The sequence below is a fragment of the Littorina saxatilis genome, unplaced genomic scaffold, assembly GCF_037325665.1.
Source record: "Littorina saxatilis isolate snail1 unplaced genomic scaffold, US_GU_Lsax_2.0 scaffold_498, whole genome shotgun sequence".
Lineage (NCBI taxonomy): Eukaryota > Metazoa > Mollusca > Gastropoda > Littorinimorpha > Littorinidae > Littorina > Littorina saxatilis.
Genome location: NW_027127162.1, coordinates 71,143 through 93,877, shown reverse-complemented (window position 1 = coordinate 93,877; position 22,735 = coordinate 71,143). Strand labels below are relative to the sequence as shown.

The 22,735-nt window shown below is 42.3% G+C and overlaps 3 protein-coding genes across 4 annotated transcripts; 1 reads left to right on the top strand and 2 right to left on the bottom strand.

The window, feature by feature from the left end:
- Positions 1-1,023: 1,023 nt before the first annotated feature.
- On the bottom strand, positions 1,024-9,644 carry LOC138955638 (uncharacterized). Its single transcript, XM_070327204.1, has 3 exons — positions 9,110-9,644; positions 6,833-6,991; positions 1,024-6,318 (listed from the first exon to the last, which is right to left on the bottom strand). The coding sequence occupies exon 3, from the start codon at positions 5,705-5,707 to the stop codon at positions 3,995-3,997; it is 1,713 nt and encodes a 570-aa protein (XP_070183305.1). The 5' UTR covers positions 5,708-6,318; positions 6,833-6,991; positions 9,110-9,644; the 3' UTR covers positions 1,024-3,994.
- A 477-nt stretch (positions 9,645-10,121) lies between these two features.
- On the top strand, positions 10,122-17,546 carry LOC138955637 (uncharacterized). Of its 2 annotated transcripts, XM_070327203.1 has the most exons (5): positions 10,122-10,965; positions 12,416-14,915; positions 15,312-15,832; positions 16,151-16,238; positions 16,572-17,546. In XM_070327203.1, exons 2-5 carry the CDS (start codon positions 12,417-12,419, stop codon positions 16,770-16,772), a joined length of 3,309 nt encoding a protein of 1,102 aa, XP_070183304.1. In that variant the 5' UTR covers positions 10,122-10,965; position 12,416; the 3' UTR covers positions 16,773-17,546. The 2 variants fall into 2 exon arrangements, with proteins under 2 accessions (XP_070183304.1, XP_070183303.1); XM_070327202.1 differs by lacking the exon at positions 10,122-10,965 and having other exon boundaries at positions 12,270-14,915.
- Positions 17,547-17,756: 210 nt separating this feature from the next.
- LOC138955639 (U1 small nuclear ribonucleoprotein 70 kDa-like) lies at positions 17,757-22,510 on the bottom strand. Its single transcript, XM_070327206.1, has 5 exons — positions 22,143-22,510; positions 20,830-20,915; positions 19,989-20,153; positions 18,708-19,523; positions 17,757-17,920 (listed from the first exon to the last, which is right to left on the bottom strand). Exons 1-5 carry the CDS (start codon positions 22,238-22,240, stop codon positions 17,757-17,759), a joined length of 1,329 nt encoding a protein of 442 aa, XP_070183307.1. The 5' UTR covers positions 22,241-22,510.
- Between the last annotated feature and the right edge of the window lie 225 nt (positions 22,511-22,735).

The following is a 22,735-nucleotide window of genomic DNA, read 5'->3' as shown; positions in this document are numbered from 1 at the left end:
CACACTCACACACACACAGACACACACACACATATATAATTATACACACACACACATACACACACACACACACACACACACACATACTCGTCTACCTACATCTGTGGGGTACTTTTGCCCTGCCCTAAAATCACTACCACTGTGAGGTACTTGATAATTACCACTTATTTCGAACAGTTGGGCTTAAATGTCTGAAATGGTTTCTTTTACTGACAAATGAGATGCTGTGGGTCTGGATAAAAGCAATATTAATGTAATAGCTTCTGAAAAAATTTGCAAGTATTACACCATCATAATGGGGTATTATGCATAATGAATATTCATGAGCTGACAGGAAGTACCTCACAAAGTGTGTGTGTGTATTTTATTATTAGCTGTTGCTTTGAACCTTTGTGCTGGTGATTTCATGTGCTAGAAATGTCATAATATATTAATAATGTAATATGTTGATTGCTTTTGGTCCTGTGTCATCCGTTACACGTGTACACACACTAAATATGCTTTTTTGTGTGAATTTGCTCCTAAAAGTAAAAAAATATGTTTTATGTTACTGTGTCAAATATAATCATCTTTGGAGTAAAAATACTGCGTTTTCTGTAAAATTTCAAAAAATCATGTAGTATAATAATAATAATTAATAATAATATAACCATGGTCACACAAGTTTTTAATTTAAATTTTATTAATCTTAAATTAGCGAGGCTCTAAACTAAATTTTATTAATTTTAACTATAGAAATGTCTGATGAAATGTGATCAGAAATGATATGGTAAACTGGTACATGTATTGAATTCTTGATTTTGGAAGGAAGAATGAGTTGTGGATGAATGTGCTGTGTGTCTGTAGTGTAGTGTTGTGTATGAGTGTACTGTGTGCCTATAGTGTAGTACTGTCTATTAGTGTACATGTATTGTGTGCCTGTAGTGGAGTGTTGTGTATGGTGTAGGGGAGGGTGGGGCAGGTAGGGTCAAAAAAATCCTTTTTCACTCTCATTCAAAGATTAACCAGTGAAAACATTTCAAACAACTTTTTAAGAAAACTTTAATCCTTTTGCAATACAATAATTCAACATTCGAAAATAAATCGTTCTAATCATGAGAGATAAACGATAAATAAAAAGGTCACCAAAAATACCCAACCTGCCCCACCACGGGGCAGGTTGGGTACCCCTGTGGGGAAGGTTGGGTCAACTTGAGAAAAACAGCTATTATCCTGCCAAAATAAAGGTAAATTAATAAATTGACTAGCTGAACGATACCACAATTAACCTGTGTACATAATTGAGATATGAAAACAACCAACCAAACAAAGAAGAACAAGAAAATTGCCAATAGTAACAACTTACCAAAAACAAACACGAAGCAAAAAATAATATTAAAAAACATCAATGGAAAATAACATAACTTCGCATGTCTGTGCGTGTTGTTATTAAAAACATAACTGAAATAAGAGGTCAGGGTTGAATACAAATGGTGCCGTTGCTGTTGCAATAAACAAAACCTGTCATTCTGTAACACAAACAATATTTATAACTCATACACATGAAATACACGCACCCATCAACACACAATCGCGCGCGTACATACAAACAAATTCACCTATGATTCATATTTCATGCAATAACAAATTTATCCTACATACGTGAGAGAGACACTCGTGAGATAATAATCGTTCAAATCACACGTGTGTATATCATGTAAATGAGGTCATGTCAAGCAAGTCTGGCAGGGACCTGTTTTTCCACTGCTTACAGGGCTGAATATTGGCGGTCGCCCGATCGCCCCCGGCGGGTTCAAATCGCGTCGGGCGGGTTCGAAATTCTGCTGAAATCGCCCGCCGTGCGGGTTCAAATTTCGCTGAAGCACAAAGTCGTCTGTCACTTCTCTACTGCCCACTCATCCCCCCCCCCCCCCCCCCCCCACTTTGAGAAGGACTCAGGACTACCACCAATCAAGGCCAGACACAGTGGCTAGACAGCTACCCCTCTCCGCCTCACTTGACCGTGTCACCACCCCTCCAGTGCCACGAGCCGCTGGCGATTGCATCAGCAGTCAAAATAGCTACTACCCCCCCTCCCTCCCCCCTCTTTGCGCTATTCACTTCAACCCCTCTCTTATCTTATTCTGCGCTGACCAATCCTTCAGAGACTTTCCTCTCATATAAAAACTCGGTCATTGACCCCGGGTAAGAAGGTCAGTGTCTGGACAGGCAGCTGTGTTCAGATTGCAAGTACCGATCATTGACCCAGGTCTCAAGGCCAACCAGCTTTTACAATGCCTCGACTGCAGGACATTTTCAGTTAAATACACGTAAGTAAAATATGTAGGATAAACAGAATACTACATGGCTTTCGCTCGCAGTTCAATATTAAATTAAAAAAACTCGTGTAAATCTGGTACGACACAGCAAGCCATGTAGTATTCTCTATATGTAAAGAAGGGGCAGGTTGGGTAATGACGGGGCAGGTCGAGTCACTGACCCAACCTGCCCATACCCTACCTGCCCCGCACAGGGTGCACAAAGAAATCGGTCTGTTACGTTTCGATTCAATTTAAATACGAATTTAAACAGCACAATTCACTTCTAAAATGAATCAGGTGTGTATACTAAAGATATCATCCATGAGCACCCTGTTAATTCACGTATAGAACAAAAAGTATGAGAGTCAAAAAAGTCACTTACTGTCAAATTTCATGGTGAAACCACCGGATCCATACTTGCACATCACTACCATTCAAACAAATTGGCGATAGGGACGCACTGGGACATTCAAAAACATAGATCGGAAACGAAACGGGAATATCTTTTCAATTGTGAGAGTTATTCAAGGTGACCCAACCTGCCCCTGACCCTACCTGCCCCACCCTCCCCTACTGTGTGCCTGTAGTGAAGTACTGGATGTTAGTGTACTGTGTGCCTGTATACTGTCCGCCTGGATAGCTCAGTTGGAAAAAATACAGCTGAATGAGCACCCAGAAGTCAAAGCAACCAGCAAAAGATCGAAGAGAGAAAATATAGAATGCTACTTTGACACATATAATTTCGTTTCATTTTAATTTTGCTTTACGGGTCCCGCGGACCACGAAGGCCAAATCAGGACCCCACATGCTTAATAACTACAATTTCAATTACCTACACATCAATCATTGTCAGAAACCCACAATAAGTCAGTGACAGTTGCCTTAAAAACCAAAAAACAAAACAAAAACACACAAGCCCAAAGCCTCGCCATCCGCTACAGTGCTGAACCAGCGCAGTGAGCCAGCCGTTGAAACCCACCGCTCACCCAGAGTCCTCAGACCCACCACCACACAGCCACCCTGCAAGCCGCGTGACTCCGGGCACATGAGGTTGGAAAACAAGCCAAACTCCACGACACATATATATTTACTCATGAATGGCCAAAAAATACGGAGCTAATACCTACTTTAGGAAGATTGTGTCATTGTTACACACGTACATCCATAAAGCAGTGTCTCCATGCGCGAAACAACTTGCGGCAGCCGCAAGCTGTGACGTCATTTAGTCACAATGTATTGCAGGGATTTCTGCCGCACGGCGACCACAAGCAATTCGCTCCAGGAGCGAAAGAAAAAAAGAACGCATGCGGCAGAAATCACTACAACACATTGTGACCATATTACGTTATAACTTGCGGCAGCCGCGCGGCGACCGCAAGTTGTTTCCGCGCAAGGAGACACTGCTTTATGGATTTTTTTTTTTTTAATCCAAATCACACATTTTTGATGAGAAATTTGAAAATAACCAAAATGGTTAAAATGACATTACAGGATTTTTGACAAAAATTTCAACTGGCCGCAATAATTCAATAACGCATTCTAAATGTTTATATTTCACACACTGACTCATTGGAGTATATAATACACAAACCATGGAAAGTTTACAATGACAATAGTTCTTTTAGTTTGCCAGTTGTTCTGATCCGGTGTGAGAAAGTCTTTTTTTCCATGCCGCGACGTTGGTTGTTTCCGTTTCAAGTGTTGACAGATGAAGGATTCTGAACTCTCTTGAGTTCTCGCTTTCTTTTTTCAATTGCATTCCTAACAGTGCACTTAATTTTCAGCCAAGATTTTGCCTGCAGCAAAGGTTCTTTGGCCAGAATGTTATCGCAATCCGCCTTTGCGGGAACACGAAAGCTGTCAATGAAGCTGCTGAAATGCGTACAGATGGCTTTGTTCTGATCTGGAGAGAGAAAGTCTTTTTGTCCATGCCGCCACGGTTTCTGCTCCCTTTTTTTGTGCAATGCTCGTTTCTCATTCTGACAAGACGAGGAAACTGTAGGAAGTTCATGAGATGATGCTGTTGAAGAGTTTCCTTCTTCAGCAACACTGTGGCTGGTTGATGTAGTATGAGCAGGCATCAGGTCATCTATTTCCACCTCTTCTTCTTCCTCAATCTCAGAGTCTTGAAACTCCAAATCTTTGTTCAGATGGATGTCACTGAGAGATTTTCCTTGAAACTTTGAGATCTCCCCAGTTTCCGCTGCCATCAACAGACGGCTTACTTTCGCCAACTGATATGTGTCACTTGGGAGCCGATAGTACTCACGATGCACCAAGATATCGTGACCTAAAAATCCACAGACTTGCTCCAGTTCGTGCTCGCTTAAGTTCAGTATTTGTGAGACAGTAGCCAAGTGCTTCCGAAGCTTTGTGCTGGTGATGTTTTGTGGATTCTGGGCCCCGCTTGCTTCAACGGCTTCTTTGAGACAGGTGTGACCAGCGAGATGTTGCTCTGAGTCAAAATAAGGTCTGGCAAAGACGTACGGGTTGGACGACATTACACCAACCTCTTCACGAGAAAGCAGTAGCTGCTCAATTTCGGCATGCATTGCTTTCGTTAACAGCACAGGCACTCTGCGTCCTCTTTTGCCACACACCTCAACTCGTGTGAAGTGAGCGACAAGTTCTTTCTCCATGTCCGAGAGAGCGCTTAGGATGTCATCCTCAGGCAAGGAATTCTCCTTTGCCGCTTCAAAGTCTGTAAGCAAAATCCTGGCAGCTTCACCACTCCTGCGACGATTGAACATGATGATGTTCGACAGTGAAACCTTAGCAAGAGCATGCCATGCTGCAACTGTTGGCTCTGACCTCAGGGTGTTCAAGCACCGTTCCCTTTCCTCCGCCATATATTTTGTCACTTTCTTCATGTCTTCCGTCAGTGGCAGAACATGTGGCTTGTTGTTTTGCTTTGAGGCCAATGTTGAGAGGGCAGCAGATGAGATGTGTTCTTTCCAGTCAGAATCGCATAGATCCACGAAGTCCGCAGACACTTGCTGCAGTTCACTGTTTCCCTCTATGAGTGCTTGACTTCTCAGAATTGTCGCACACTTCTTGAGAGAATGCCCAATCTTAAGGGCCAGTGATGGATTTTCATAAACATGTGTGAGTGAATCATACCCACAGAGTTTTTTGACAGCAGAAATCACCACAAGGAACTTGTCGGGACGAATACAAGATTGAAGTGCTGTGATTGTAGAGTCCTCTTCTCTGGCTACCAACAAGAACCGGGCAAGCTCTCTGATTTTTTGCCGCATGAATTGTCGTCTGTGCTGCAAGTGGCCATGTTTCTGATACAGTTTTTCGCCGAACTTCACAATGAGGTGATCTCTTTTAGCAACAAAAGTGAAGCCATCAGAATGCATGCCATCAAAAATGTTTTCCTTCAAGCCTCCGCTGCACTCCATGTTGGATGGAAGCAAAGATTCAGCTCTGGATATGACGTTTCTTCCGTTTTTTGAAGTTTTCCGGAATTTGCAGCGTTGTTGGTGCCGCCACAGTTCGTTTCTTACAAAGAAGCCCAGGCAAAATTCACAGGGGATGTAGCACAGAGGGTTCACTTTTTCTGAGGGTGATCGCCAGGGTATTAGTTTACCCTTGTTTTTTTTAAGAACGCGACAGTTGTGATTATAGTTACCAAGGTTCCGCACTCTTTCCAGCAGAAAACGCCTTTCTGCTGAGTTCTTGGGTTTAGACAAAATTTCCACTATTTCAGGTTCCTTCTTATGTTTCGAAAACTGGTGTTTAGCGAGGTTGGTGCTTGGGGAGTTACAGAACTTGCACCAGTTCTCTTTATCGTACACTCTTTTGCCATTTGTATTTGCGGCAATATGGATTCTTATGCCGCTTGGTCGAGTATTGGTCGACGATGAAGGTTTAGATGCTGGCTGGGATGAAGATTTACTCCCGCTTGGTCGAGTGATGCTTCTGGACGATGAAGAAGAGGGTGGCTGTGATGAGGTGTAGAGACCTGCAGCTTTTAGAGATTCAGATGGAATACCTGGTGACCACCTTGCACCTGTTCACACACACACACAAGAACGCATACTTTTATTTTTTTATTCACAACTTACTGAATTTTTTTAGCTAGAGTCAGAAATATTATTACATATTGCTTATAGCCCAGCAGACAGACAAACTAAAAACAGAGTTCGGAATTGGTGAAACCAAAATGGTCCCACCGCTCGATCACATCTCCGACAATGGCCGATGTCAAAGGTCAGTTTGCCGTGGACCAATAGAATGTACATAGGCATAGGCATGTGCAGTCAATCAGTGTAACATTACACATGATTACCCCCACCCCCACACCGTTCATGTTAACTTTATTACTTGCTCAAATTGCTGTCAACATACCTCAGTCTTTAATTACAATGGAATACAACAAAAAATTCCATAACAAAACAAAAACACTTATCAAAGAAAACTTACCTCTTTTTTAGAAACTACATGATTGTTATCCACATGTAATCCTTATTCAACCTTTTTAACGTAATACGAATGCTAATAAAAAAAGGATGAGACTAACTAACCATCAGATTTACGTAGAAAGGGAAAGATGATGGACTCATCGGATTCACTGGTGGTCCCTGGCACTCCACATGGTGCTGTGGCGTCATTGTTGCTCGAGTCGGTGTCATCTTCTGAGCCGGGAAGATAGTCATCGTCCGAGTCGCTGTAAGAAGACCACTCTGGAAACAAACAGATTTAATTAGGCCAAAGAAAAAAACAAGAAGAGCAAAGCTCATACGACTCACATGCATGACCTTGACCTCAATATGACCTTGACTTTCAAGTGACCTTGAAGGTCAAGGTCAAACAACAACATGGCAAATTACACTAAGAACACATTTTTTTGCAACTTTTGCAAATTTTTCCTACCTAAATACACATGACCTTCACCCAAGGTCAAGGTCACCCAAGACAAGACTGTTAATTTTAACAACCAGAAGCACAACAGTGTTTAGTATGAGTTTCTATCAAGAGACAAGGTCAATTTTAGTGGTTCACAGACCTGTTTTGGTCACAATTCAGAGCGGTCAAAGTGACCTTGACCTTGAAGATACGTAACCAAAAGTGTATCAGTATGAAAGAATAACATGTGCCTCACCCAATTAGGAAAGTTTGGAAGAGTTAACTTCCATAGTTAAGGGTCAAGGTCACTTTAAAATATGCATACAATCCAAATTTGAAGGACCCCTGTGACCTTGACCTTGCAGCAAGATCAACCAAACTTATATCAAAAGATAGGGCTTACTTTGATCTATAAACCACGTATAGGTGAGGTAGCCATTATCAATAGCTTGGGAGAAAATTGGGAAAATGTGAAAAATAGCTGTTTTTGAGACAACATTTATGGCCCCTGTGACCTTGACCTTGATGCAAGGTCAAGTTACCATGTATGTTTTTTGAGGCCTTGTCACCATGCACCATCATGCCACATTTGGTGCTGATAGGCCTAATAGTGTCTGAGAAAAATCCAACGTTTAAGTTTTCGGACGGACGGCCGGCCGCCCGGACGACTAGGGTGAGTACATAGACTCACTTTGCTTCGCATGTGAGTCAAAAATACATGTTAAGGTTGTTAAGATACTCTGATCAGAATTCAGGACAACTTGATAAAAACTTGGTATGAATGTAGGTTACACATAGGGATCAATGGAAATGGAAAAGGTGGGGATAGTGTGCACCCCTTCTTCATAAATTTTAGATACCCCATAGACCCAGTGAATGGATACACACACTACCTGCTAACGTAAGGTAGATGAACGCACACACACACAGTTTAATATTTTTCACACAATCATATGAAAGTGTGCACCACTTCATTTTTGCTTCTTTGCCCAGTAGTGTTCTCTTTCAGATATGGCTGACAATGAAGGAAACATAAATTGAAGTTGAAAAAGACGCACAGATTTGTCAGAGCTAACACAATGACTACCCCACAATGTGTGTGTACCACCACAACCTTGGCTTTGGATTAAATACACACATTACCCCACAATGATGTTAAGATGCATGGACACACACACATATGATTAAAAAGCGCTGGTCATCTAAAAACTTTAAAAAAAATGCATATCAGACACTGATCAGAATTCAGGACAATTTGATAAAACTTGGTATGAATGTAGGTTACACATAGGGATCAATGGAAATTGAAAAGGTGGGGATAGTGTGCACCCCTTCTTCATAAATTTTAGATACCCCATAGACCCAGTGAATAGATACACACACTACCTGCTAACGTAAGGTAGATGAACGCACACACACACAGTTTAATATTTTTCACACAATCATATGAAAGTGTGCACCGCTTCATTTTTGCTTCTTTGCCCAGTAGTGTTCTCTTTCAGATATGGTTGACAATGAAGGAAACATAAATTGAAGTTGAAAAAGACGCACAGATTTGTCAGAGCTAACACAATGACTACCTCTCAATGTGTGTGTACCACCACAACCTTGGCTTTGGATTAAATACACACATTACCCCACAATGATGTTAAGATGCATGGACACACACACATATGATTAAAAAGCGCTGGTCATCTAAAAACTTTAAAAAAATGCACATCAGACACTTACAAAACACTTTTCAGTCAGGTAAGACCAAAGGACATTACACTCAATGAACTAATGTGTTTCTGAGAGTTCAATGACCCATCAATTCAAAGCAAATAATTATACATGGGTGAAACCTGGCAGCTGTTGTTGTATATATAGCTCTTTCAGAATATAAAAATGCCTGGGATCCTGAAAAGTTTCACACCTGATTATACAAAATAATATAGAAAAGATGAAGGCCTCACCTCTAGCAGGTTCGGCTGGTTGACGAAATCCCCGCCTTCCGTCGCTGGTCTTTGGCCTGGCACCCTGCCCTGGACTGCGTGAAGACTGAGGTGGGCATCCCTGGCGCCCAGGGAAGTCCCTTCTGTCGTTGCCAGGGTGACCACCCCGGCCCCCACTGTCCTCTCGGTTCCTGTCGCAGTCACCGCCTGACCTCCAGCCGGTCTTGACAAAGCGGTCCTCGCCCTCTCTCTCCTGGTTTCTCTCTCGCTGTCTGCCCTCTCGCTCTCGGTACCTGTTTTTTCCCTTATCTCTGTCTCTTCCTCCGTCTCTATCCCTTCCTGCGTCTATGTCTCGGTCTCTGTTCCTCCCCCTTCCTTCGTCTCTGCCCCGACCTCTGTCTCTTCCGCTGTCACTGGGTTTAGATGCTGGCTGGGATGAAGATTTACTCCCGCTTGGTCGAGTGATGCTTCTGGACGATGAAGAAGAGGGTGGCTGTGATGAGGTGTAGAGACCTGCAGCTTTTAGAGATTCAGATGGAATACCTGGTGACCAACTTGCACCTGTTCACACACACACACACAAGAACGCATACTTTTATTTTTTTATTCACAACTTACTGAATTTTTTTAGCTGGAGTCAGAAATATTATTACATATTGCTTATAGCCCAGCAGACAGACAAACTAAAAACAGAGTTCGGAATTGGTGAAACCAAAATGGTCCCACCGCTCGATCACATCTCCGACAATGGCCGATGTCAAAGGTCAGTTTGCCGTGGACCAATAGAATGTACATAGGCATAGGCATGTGCAGTCAATCAGTGTAACATTACACATGATTACCCCCACCCCCACACCGTTCATGTTAACTTTATTACTTGCTCAAGTTGCTGTCAACATACCTCAGTCTTTAATTACGATGGAATACAACAAAAAATTACATAACAAAACAAAAACACTTATCAAAGAAAACTTACCTCTTTTTTAGAAACTACATGATTGTTATCCACATGAGGTCAGACACAATACTGAGCAAAAAGTACAAAATGAATGGTAGCCACTTTCTGGATTTTTTTTGCAAAGAACTGTTTTCTTCTGGTTGTTAATGTTGTTGTATTGTGATTAAAGAGAGAATAAAGAATTAATATCATTTTACAGATTATTTTTTCTGTTGATGGTTATTTTGTTTTTGATTATTTTCCATTGAAAATACAACTTAAAATGGCCACTGAAACCTGACAAAAATGAGTGGTCTTGTTTGAGAAAGCACAATGGTAAGTGAAGCAGTTTGTAGTGTCATGTTTGTATTTATTTTGGTCAAACTAAGTGTATTTAACAATTAGATATGCTCATTTTCTTTCTTTACCGTAAAATGTGTCGTAAGCGTGGACGAAAAAATTGCATTCTGTAAGTAATGCTTCGTGTCTCACTTCACACGCTGATCTAAGTCCATACCATCATCATATCTTTCACATGCAACTCGATATTTCCACTGATAATTGAAAGTTACTGAATAAAATGACACAATCTAGCACACATAAAAGCAATAAAAAGACCTAGCGTTGTGAAAGAATGTGTGAAAGGCAATATCCGACGTTTTGCGTCACTGCGTTACTTACGTTTTTGCACTTCCAAATCTAACGCGAAGTCGACACAGGGCACACGAACGAATGTCAATCGACTCAATGCACTGCGGAAATTTCCACAGATTACGAATAAATGGCCTTCACCTTTCCCACAATGCATTGAGAGGAGGTATTTTGACCTGGAAGTTGTTCGTGTCTTTGGCGTTTCGCGCAAACTTACAACATGTCCACAGTGTTTTAGACAGACGAACTTCGATAATCATGGATCCCTGATTGATGTTGCTGTATTCAGGTGAGTTACCCAACAGGCAACTACTTTTGTTCATGTTTTATGCAAAATCACCAGCATTTGTTTACATTGATGCTGAACTTAGTAGATTTCGTTCGTCATTCTCGCCACTCTGCCGACATTTCTTGGTGTCTTTCAATACGAACGTCAGGAAAATTTGACCTTTTCTTGAACCAAAGTTTATATTTTTGTGATTGACTTAAAGTTTCTTCGAGTTTGTATAAAGAAAGCTGTGAAGGGGACATTTTAGTTACAGTTTCCTGCATTTTAATAGTGTGGCTTGTTTTAGATTACGTTCGTATTTCTGACACCAGTTTTTTAATTTCATTTCGTGTCACTCGAACCAACGCAATCAGCAATTCAGTTCATTGTGGTAGATGGCAGATACAATGTAAATCAAAACATGTTTACGTATGTTATCTGCTACAGAAAACAGAAAAAGAAAACAAGCGAATAAGAAAAATAATCAGTTGTGAAACGATGATAATTGATGATGTTGGTAATGTTGGACACAACAATTCAGGTGTCAAAAATAACTTACGTAATAATTTTCAGACTTTGCCTATAACTGTGACTATTTGCCATTGTTGCATCTTCAAGTATGATTTGAAAAAAAATTATGCCTGTGCTTGATGTTTATATTTATTGAAAGTTGTAAAATCTCTATTTTATGGTGTAGGATAGACTTTATATAATGTAAGTTAGATGAGACACATTGAATTTGTCGTCATGTGTAACTTACACGTATGAAAGGTCATTTGTCTGGTATACTATAAGGAGATCCAGATGAGGAACCACATTCTTTTCAAATAAAATTGATTTTACTACCGTTTATGTTTAATCAGAGTAAAAGTCTGGGCTGGTTAATAATTTTGTGTGTGTGAATGATGTAAGTAATATTTGACACAACATCGCTAGCTTGTTCATTGATGCGTACTGAAACACAGTTTGTGGGTTCAAACTTATATTGTTGGAAATATATTATCAAGATCATTTAAATCTTTAACCATGAAGATAATCGATTGCTATTTAATCGGTCAATTTTGTTCATACAGTAACAATTGGTAAAGACAAGTCAAACCCACCAAGCTGTACAGTCTGAAAAAAAACCAGTGACCTGTTTTGTTGTGTAGATAAAAATAATGAAGATATGTGCTGACTTGAAATACTTGAATAAAGTAAAATATTGCATGATTTTGTCCGAAATGGCCATGGCCAATAAAACAGTCTAAGGCAAGAAAAGTGTAACTTCTATTTTAATAGTTGTAAGTAACTATATATATATAATACTAAAAACACTTCTGGAATTGAGTGGGTGGGTTGGTGTCATAGAAAGATCTATATATTAATAATTAAAAAGATGGCGAGTCTGTTGAGGTCCCAATTACTATTTTGAAAGAAAGAAAACAATAAGCCACACATTAATAGTTGTTTGGATTGTGTTCATGTGCAGGATGGATCGACCTGAAATGCCCGCAATGCGTCGAAGTTTTAGGGTTGCGCTCCGCACACCGCCCGACAGTGGGAAAGAAGAAAGAAAAAAGGGAAAGAAGACGGCCGCAGAGGCGTCCAGAGATTTTCGAATGAGAAGGAAAGAAGATCCTGAAACATACAAATTGCACTGTGAATATGAAAACAATCGAGTGAAGGTGTTCATGGCAACGTTGAGTGATGAGAAGAGGAAGGCATACAATGAAGTGACGGCAAAACGTGCAAAACGTTGGCGTAATAAACAAAAGGCGAACGGGAACCCTTGCAGTAGTTACATTCCACCGAAAACCCGGAAAGAGAAGGAAGAACAGCGAAATAAGTGGGCAGAGAATCAACGCAAGCGGCGAGCAAATATGACTGAAGAAGACAGGGAGCTTGCCAAAAAAAAAAGGAGAGCAAACTATGCAGCAAAGCAACAACAGCTGAAAGAGGACTGTAGGCCACATGATCCAATATCCCAGGATTCCCATCAAGCCTCGACTTCGACCCAAGTAACGCCAAGCTCTGTGGATATGACTTCATCAAACCTCTCAGACTCGTCCATACAGCCGTCAAGTTGCAAAGAAAAGATTGCAATGTACAAAGCTGTGTCGCGGACACGAAAGTCATTGCCTAAAGACAAGAAAAAGCGTGCTCAGGTCCTGTCGAGTTTGTTGCATCGATCGTCCCCGGCCACGAAGAAATTTGTTCACGCTCAGAACCCATCAAAGGAAAAGGAATGCGCTGCTCGCAAGGAATTGGATTTTGCCATTGACAGTATCCAAGAATCCATGGTCAACTTGCGAAAGAGAAGAAACAAAAAAGACATGAAAGCCAGAAGAACTGTGGCAGCCATGCTAAGTTTGAAGAGAAAGTACACAGTCGCTGAAAGTACAAGACTAGGAATTGGTTACCGTCTGTTTGTCAAGTCATCAAAGGTGAAAGATTTGGATGCACTCGATCTTGACGAGAGGAAGAAACGGAAGGACTGCATCGCACAAGAAGCTGTTGACAAAGTTGAGCAGTTTTACAGGAGGACTGATGTATCCAGGTCATTGCCAGACGCTCGCAGTGCTCGAAAAAAGAAGTCTGGGGAGGCGTTGCTCGCAATGAGGGTCATGGAGAGGTCATCAGAATCAGCTTTCGTTGCATTTAAGGAGGACTTTCCAGACGTCAAACTGTCTATCACCAAGTTCAAGAAACTGCGACCCAAAGATGTGTACCCATCAACAAGAATCAAGAAAAGGGACTGCCTGTGCGAATATTGCGAAAATACGGACCTGAAGCTTGATGCACTGCGACGGTTTAGCGTGCAACACAACCTGGACAACATGACGTACAAGGACAGGTATGAGCTGAACAGAGACACACTGTGCCCCAAAATCCAAGGAGAGTACAAACAGGCTTGTATTGACAGAAAGTGTCTCGAGTGTGGAACATCTTCAGTCGAGGTGAAACTCCGCCCATTGCTTGAGACCCATATTGCTGAGAACGTCACATTTTCAAAATGGGAGTTCATCAATTACGTCCACAATGGAGTCAACAAGAAGAAGTTGGGTAAGACCCGAAAAACCGTACCAGCTCCGGAGTTTGTTGCTCAACTTGTCAGTGATGCAACAACACTGTCAAAACACTTGTTTAACGCCCGTTGGCAGGGGAACCAGTATGACTCCATCAGCAAAGATGTGCCTGGGGGATGGGTGGTGTTCTGCCAAGATTTTGCCGAAAACTTTACCTGTTGGGTGCAAGATGAAGCGCAAGGGGCACATTGGGCCCATGACCAAGTTACACTCCATGCAAATGTAGCGTCCTACAGGTGCCCAGTAGACGGATGCGAGCTCATGGTGAACCACACACTCATGGTGGTGAGCAACGACATGAAGCATTGCCATGATGCTGTGCACACATTCAACTCTGTTACTCTGAATTTTCTTGTGCATCAGCAGGTGCCCATGAACAAGATCATCATGTTTTCAGACGGGGCGCCCACCCAATACAAGAACAAGAACTCCTTTTGCGACTTATCGCATTTCTTTGAGGACTATGGGCTGGAAGGTGAGCGTCACTTTTTTGGCACAAGACACGGCAAAGGACCTTGTGATCGAGAGTTTGGCACTTTAAAGAAAGCTGTCAACCGACGCATCAAAGGACGTCAGGCTGAAATCCACACTGCAGCAGATTTCTTTTCCTTCTGTCGTGACCACTACTCGAGAGAAACGGACCACTGTCACTACAAGCGCTCCTTCTTCTACGTGCCCACAGAAGATATTGACAGGCACAGAAACAGAGCACAGAACCTGAAGCCTCTACCACAAACTCGCCAGCAACACTGCCTGAGAAGGGTGGAACCCTTCGTGCTGACCTACAGAGAGAGGAGCTGCTTTTGCCCGATTTGCACAGGAAGGGATGAGGGACGATGCACGAATGCCGACATAACAGGGGAGTGGAACGTCGCCAGTGTGCTCAAAGGGAGAGCATGTAGGGTAAGTGCAACTAAACATTGAATTAATGCCAGCCTCACGTTTTACTTGCCCTGATAATGGATAGGAGTATATCAGGACACGGCTTCTGTTCACTGCATAGACAAATGTGGGCTCTGAATATTGTTGGACAGTTAATTTCAGAACATTAGTTTTGTATGTTTTTCAACAGTGTAAACAGTAGTTACGAGCCATATTTTATAAAACTTTCGACACACATGTAATGCACCCCTGAATCGTCCTGCGATTTGACTAAGTACTGATGTTGGCAATTAGTATTTTTGCTTTTCCTATAAAGTTACCATTTTGGACTAATGCCATTTTTGCGTGTCGACGACAATATATTGCTGGATTTATTTTTGTGTGCACTACATGTTAAGTTGGCTCGTACATTTTCAGAGACCTGCAGCAAACAACAGTCTGCCGGCTTCTCCTGAACACGGTGACGACAACGCCAACCGTGCCCCGCTGAACAACGCACCTGCTCCGCCGGCTTCTCCTGAACACGGTGACGACAACGCCAACCTTGCCCCGCGGATCAACGCACCTGCTCCGCCGGCTTCTCCTGAACACAGTGACGACAACGCCAACCTTGCCCCGCGGATCAACGCACCTGCTCCCCCGGCTGGTGACGACAACGACAACCTTGCCCCGCGGATCAACGCACCTGCTCCCCCGGCTGGTGACGACAACGACAACCTTGCCCCGCGGATCAACGCACCTGCTCCCCCGGCTGGTGACGACAACGCCAACCTTGCCCCGCGGATCAACGCACCTGCTCCGCCGGCTTCTCCTGAACACAGTGACGACAACGCCAACCTTGCCCCGCGGATCAACGCACCTGCTCCCCCGGCTGGTGACGACAACGACAACCTTGTCCTGCCGAACAACGAACCTGCTCCTCTGGATGTTGACTTGAGGTAAGCGCGCCACCCCCACCCCCCCCAACAACAACAATATGCATAAAAAAATATTTGGCTAACCTATATTTTTTCCTGCTGACCCTAACCTTTCTTTAAAGACACATTTTGCTTTTATTATTCAATACATATTGAAAACTATTTCGCATGGATTTGACATAAACAGACAGCACATTTCCTGATAAACAGACAGAATTGAACAAAATGTTATCCCCTTTTGGAAACAATCATTGTTTCCCCAGTAGGTATGGGGGGAGGTGGAGCTGTCTGCTTGTGAATTTAGGATTCACGCAATAATTAAACCATTGTCATGTGCAGGTTCCCTGATCCTGGAAGTGGAACCAAGATAATCCTGATCGATAGCTTCTACCCAGTGACCTGGAATGGAAAGCCATTCCTCTGTCAGGTTTGTTTCCCCCTTTTCAATTTGTAGATTTTGGTGCTTTAAATTGTCTCAAATGTATTTTTGCAAATTACAGATACCGTAAATTCCTGGTCAGAAGCCGCTACTTTTTAAGTGGAATGGAGTGTTTGAAGAATGCGATCGTGACACATGGATTTTTTTTTTTTAGGGCGGCTACGAAAGTGAATGTATGTTTTGCCCCATTTTTTTTTTTAAAGGCTTGTAAGACGGTGCGGTTTGGAACCCGGAAAGTACAATATTATTTTCATAAAGTGTTATAGTGTGCGTAGCAGGTTATAATTTCATCCTGTTAAATTTCAGTCTTGTGTTTTTCAGGTGAAAGCTTTTGACGACAACGAGGTGAACAGGACGGCTAAAGTGCACTTTATGCGCCAAGTCAACGAGCTCTACACATGGCCAGCACGCCCTGATATTTCATGGGAACCGTTTTCCTTCTTCCAAGATGCACCTGTCACTCTCCAGCTGGATGAGAACTGTTCAACTCACAGACAACAGTTTTACAGAATACAAGATTAAACGGGCACTCCGGAGGAATACTTTTTGTTTGAAGTCAATATCCTTGCCTTCCAAAATTTATTCTAACCCCAGTTTTAGTGTCTAAGAAACTCGCAATACGTTACAGATGTTTCATGTGACATGCGACAACAATCTTTGACTTAAATGTCACTTTACATCAATATTTCAAAAGTATCACAATTTTAGTGTCTCATTACTTACGCTTTACTGTGTATCTGTTTGTGACCAAAGACCAATGAATCGAATGAGTGAGATCATTTCAAACTGTATCAATAATGGAACCTCTTACACACAAGACTAGATTTCAAGAGTACTAGAATTCAAGCATAACAGACTTCACAATTTTGGTGTCTTCATAACTTACGCTTGGTGTCTTCATAACTTACGCTACATCTGATTCACTTGCCATATTATTTTCAGGCCTTCACTTTTGTTTTCAGTTGTGTTGCATGGTCTACCAGAAAGGTGATCAATTAAATCAGCAGCATTACAATGCTGCCTAATCTTGTTCTTGTAAAAAAGTGATGGACTTGCCAAATGATGTAAGTAATGGTGTCTTCACAACAACTATTTCTTGCTCAATTGATTTACACAAAATGTAGGTGCTGTCTGGCTGGATTTTATGGATAAAATGTAACTCAAACACTGGGCAAAATCAAAGATTCCAAACGTTTTAACTTGATAGAAATATCTTGCAGTTGGTGTCCACCAAGTACTTACATCATTGTCCATGCATACCTATGATTGACGATCAATAAAGGAAAGAGACATGAAGGCAATTATGTTTTGACTTTTATTTCCGGTAAAGCTGTGTTTTAGCTCCCATTACAATCATAGACTTTTCCATCTGAGCATTTTTTATTTTTGATGCTCATGTCAGGATTTCATTGCTCAGTATTGTGTCTGTCCTCACATGTAATCCTTATTCAACCTTTTTAACGTAAAACGAATGCTAATAATTATATAAAAAAAGGATGAGACTAACTAACCATCAGATTTACGTAGAAAGGGATAGATGATGGACTCGTCGGGTTCACTGGTGGTCCCTGGCACTCCACATGGTGCTGTGGCGTCATTGTTGCTCGAGTCAGTGTCATCTTCTGAGCCGGGAAGATAGTCATCGTCCGAGTCGCTGTAAGAAGACCACTCTGGAAACAAAGAGATTTAATTAGGCCAAAGAAAAAAAAAATACATGTTAAGGTTGTTAAGATACTCTGATCAGAATTCAGGACAATTTGATAAAACTTGGTATGAATGTAGGTTACACATAGGGATCAATGGAAATGGAAAAGGTGGGGATAGTGTGCACCCCTTCTTCATAAATTTTAGATACCCCATAGACCCAGTGAATAGATACACACACTACCTGCTAACGTAAGGTAGATGAACGCACACACACACAGTTTAATATTTTTCACACAATCATATGAAAGTGTGCACCGCTTCATTTTTGCTTCTTTGCCCAGTAGTGTTCTCTTTCAGATATGGTTGACAATGAAGGAAACATAAATTGAAGTTGAAAAAGGCGCACAGATTTGTCAGAGCTAACACAATGACTACCCCACAATGTGTGTGTACCACCACAACCTTGACTTTGGATTAGATACACACATTACCCTACAATGATGTTAAGATGCATGGACACACACACATATGATTAAAAAGCGCTGGTCATCTAAAAACTTTAAAAAAATGCACATCAGACACTTACAAAACACTTTTCAGTCAGGTAAGACCAAAGGACATTACACTCAATGAACTAATGTGTTTCTGAGAGTTCAATGACCCATCAATTCAAAGCAAATAATTATACATGGGTGAAACTTGGCAGCTGTTGTTGTATATATAGCTCTTTCAGAATATAAAAATGCCTGGGATCCTGAAAAGTTTCACACCTGATTATACAAAATAATATAGAAAAGATGAAGGCCTCACCTCTAGCAGGTTCAGCTGGTTGACGAAATCCTCGCCTTCCGTCGCTGGTCTTTGGCCTGGCACCCTGCCCTGGACTGCGTGAAGACTGAGGTGGGCATCCCTGGCGCCCAGGGAAGTCCCTTCTGTCGTTGCCACGGTGACCACCCCGGCCCCCACTGTCCTCTCGGTTCCTGTCGCAGTCACCGCCTGACCTCCAGCCGGTCTTGACAAAGCGGACCTCGTCCTCTCTCTCCTGGTTTCTCTCTCGCTGTCTGCCCTCTCGCTCTCGGTACCTGTTTTTTCCCTTATCTCTGTCTCTTCCTCCGTCTCTATCCCTTCCTGCGTCTCTGTCTCTGTTCCTCCCCCTTCCTTCGTCTCTGCCCCGACCTCTGTCTCTTCCGCTGTCACTGTCCCCCTCCGAATCTCTATCTTTCCTCTCTTTGTCTGGGTTGTCCTCTCTGTTCCTGCTCTCTCTCGGGCTGCGGTCACGGTCTCTCTTCTCTCGCTCAAACTGATCTTGGTCACGGTCTCGTTCTTGGCCGGAAGACCTCTCCCTGTCTGTGCGAACGGGATCTCTGTCTCTGTTGTCGTCCCTGCTGCATCTGTCTCGCCCACTGTCTTTGTCTCGTTCCTTCTCTCTGCTCCTGTCTCTCTCCTTGTCCCTCTCCTTCTCTTCTTTCAGCTTATCCTCTCTGGGTGATCGTGACCTTCTTGCCCTCTCCTTGGACCTTGACCTGCATGACCTTTCGCTGCGGTCGCTGTCTCCAGGGGAGCAGCTCTGAGAGCGCCTCATCCTGCTGGACTCCGAGTCCCTGGACTTCTCATCCCTATCTCGGCCTGCAAATAAGAAAGAAAATACAATGAACATAGCACAATTGAGTTTTTCAAATTCACTTTGTCCCTTTCTGAGAATTTGCTTTACCCCTCTATCTGTTGATCCAGACATGGGATGATACAACGACACGTCTTATTCTACGATCGATAGACAAGGGGTTAACCTTCGCAATACCCGCTAAAAAACTTACGCGCAGTACCTCGTGGGTGCAAAACAACCCATGGTTTTTACATAGGCACTAACTTAATAGGCACTAAGGCCGTAGGACATTATGTACTAAATGAACTAATGTGTTTCTGAGAGTTCAAATACCCATCAATTCAAAGCAAATAATTATACATGGGTGAAACCTGGCAGCTGTTGTTGTATATATATATATAGCTCTTTCAGAATTTAATAATGCCTGGGAACCTGAAAAGTTTCACACCTGATTATACAAAAGAATACAGAAAAGATGAAGGCCTCACCTCCAGCAGATTCGGCTGACTGATGAAATCCTTGCCTCGTACCCTGCCCTAGACTGCGTGAAAGCTCAGGTGGGCGTCCCGGACGCGCATTGAAGCCAATGGTGTTGGTCCTATTGTCCGTTTTGTTCACCTCTTCCACTTGTACAATGCCGTCACTAGGAGTTTCTGCCACCACACAGAAAAAATGTTATGTGAAAACTTTTTTTTTTCAGGCAATTTTCACTGAATTTCAGGCAGCTATTCGTTGAAGGTTTACATTTTGTATTGTTTGTATGTTCGTCTTATTTGGGGCGAATACGGAAACCCTGTTATTGATATTTAATCTCTCACCTGTAGTCAAACGCTCCTTATTCATATATGTATATGAGGCCATCCACGATACTGGGCATGGCTTCCATGTAATTTACACAATGTTGTGTAATCACAGGTGTGATTTTGGAGAAAACACTTATTGGCTGTTAATAATGCCATTCTTTTATTATGCCCTTCTCATATATTGTAGCTTTATATGTGATCCAGTTCAAAGTTGTTTGCTATAAAATTGTTTTGGTGACAGAGAATCAACTTGGAAACCATGTAACCAACATCATGATCAGCACTTGCGTCAACAAAAACCCATTTTTCAGCCAAACTGTTTCAAGCATCTAAATTCCACTATCATATCATGTCCCAGCTGCCATAAACCCCAAACATCTGTGTACCAAATCAGTTTCCCAGTATCATGGACGGCCACATAATTATACAAACTTCCACATAAAGAAGAAATGCTCACAGTCACAGCGCTGTGAATGTAAAGTCTGAAATGTTTTTGTTCTTCTGAAATTTGTTTTGCGAAGCTTACCTGCTGTAGCTTTGAGCTGATTCAAAGCCAGCTTCAGAAGCATGCTGCCTCTGCTATTGGGGGGAAACTTCTGCGACATTTCAAACCTGAAAAAAACAAACCAGTACTGAGTACATGTACAACAGAAACAAACCAATTGAGCAACTAGTTCCTGAAGGGCTTCTGAAAGGGCCATTTCACTGGTAGACGTTTGCGAGGAGAAGGAAGAAGGAAAAGATAGAGAAGAAGAAGGAAAAGACGAAGACTGAACAGGGGGAGAAGAAGATAAAATGGAAGAAAGAGAAGAAGATGGAAGAAAAGGAAGAAGACAAGAAAAGAACAACTTTACAGGACGGGAACCCAGTTTCCGTGCAAACGCTATTTTCGGGTTGCAGTCTATTCTGCCAAGGATTTTGACGTCATTGGTGACGAAGTTTAACGCAGGAGTGGTCAGACGAGATCTGTGCCAAAAATCACGGACGATGCCGATCAACTGATAACGATTTTGTTTTCTTGAATCTCTCCGAGCGAAAATGGAGCATTTTTCCTAAGGCACTATTTTGAGAATCTTTGACAGCCTCACTTGCGATCCAGACGCACGTTTGAAAATCTTACATGTTGTCGTCTGCTACTGCATGATCTAAATGATTGGGAAAGTGCCTCATTTTGATTGAAAATCAGCTCAGTTTGTTAAGAAAAATCGTAACACCAGTAATACGTCTTATATCCGTGGACGGGCAACCCCGTGCGATAAAGTGACCAAATGAACGAAACCATTTGCGGATTCACCATTTGGGAATACGCGTTGCCTTTGCGACCGAAACCTAAAACTTTTCAAACAAGAGCTATTGAACGGAAGAGTAAAGACGTGTTCGACTCTTCATGACATCAAGCAGGTCAAAAATCGGTAAATTAAATCGATTTTCTAATAAAAGTTTCAGTTGCACGGAAACAGGGGACGGTTTGAAGAAGTGGCCATTGTCACATGCTTCGTTCTTTCCCGTACATTTCTGCTTCTTGATCATGCCGAGTCTAAATTTTGGTCTCGTCCGTTTCTGTTTTGATTGAACTTAACAAGCCGCATATATTTTGAAAGGAAGCTTTTCAAGCTTCAATGAAAGGTGACGAAAACCCTTATTAGCACGGAAACCGGGTCTCCGAGTATAGATCTACAACAAACTTTTACAAAGTCGAGACAACAGAAGTCTTCTGAGAAGAATTTCAGCTGACGCCAAATATATGACCACTAACTGTCTACAGTGCCGACATGGTGAAACCATTCTGAAATTCTGAAAACTGTCTGGTGTACAAATAAAGGTTTGGCACAAACTTACCTCAATGAGTCTGCCGCAGTGAACAAAATACAAATGGCGTCACGCACATGCCTGAACTTGTCCACTTGCGCATGCGCCGAAGGACGTGATGTCACCATGACGTCACCTCATTATCTTCTCCAATAAAAACTGTGTGTGCAGCTGAAATCACCCACTGTGTGTGTGTGTAGGCACGGGTTCCCGGGCGTTACTATGGGGTATTGCAGATAATCATATAAAACGCATCACAATGATATTTGTAAGCGGTCTAAGGGGTTTGCCTTGTGGGGAATAGGAAAAAATACCCCATAAATTTTTGATACCCCTTAGGCCCGGTGAAAAGGTGTACACACTACCTCATAACGTAAGGTAGACAAACGCACACACACACACACACAAACAAACACAACTTTAACAGCACAACCACCACCTCAACCTTCATCCAAGCCAGATTCCCTCCATCCTCCCATCAACATCGTCACTGAACCAGACATGTAAAACAGAACCACCACCATCTCTGCCACCGCCGACCACCGCAACCACCACCACCACCACCACCACCGCCATCATCCAAGCCAGACTACATCTAAACCAGAACAGCTGTCGCACCTCCG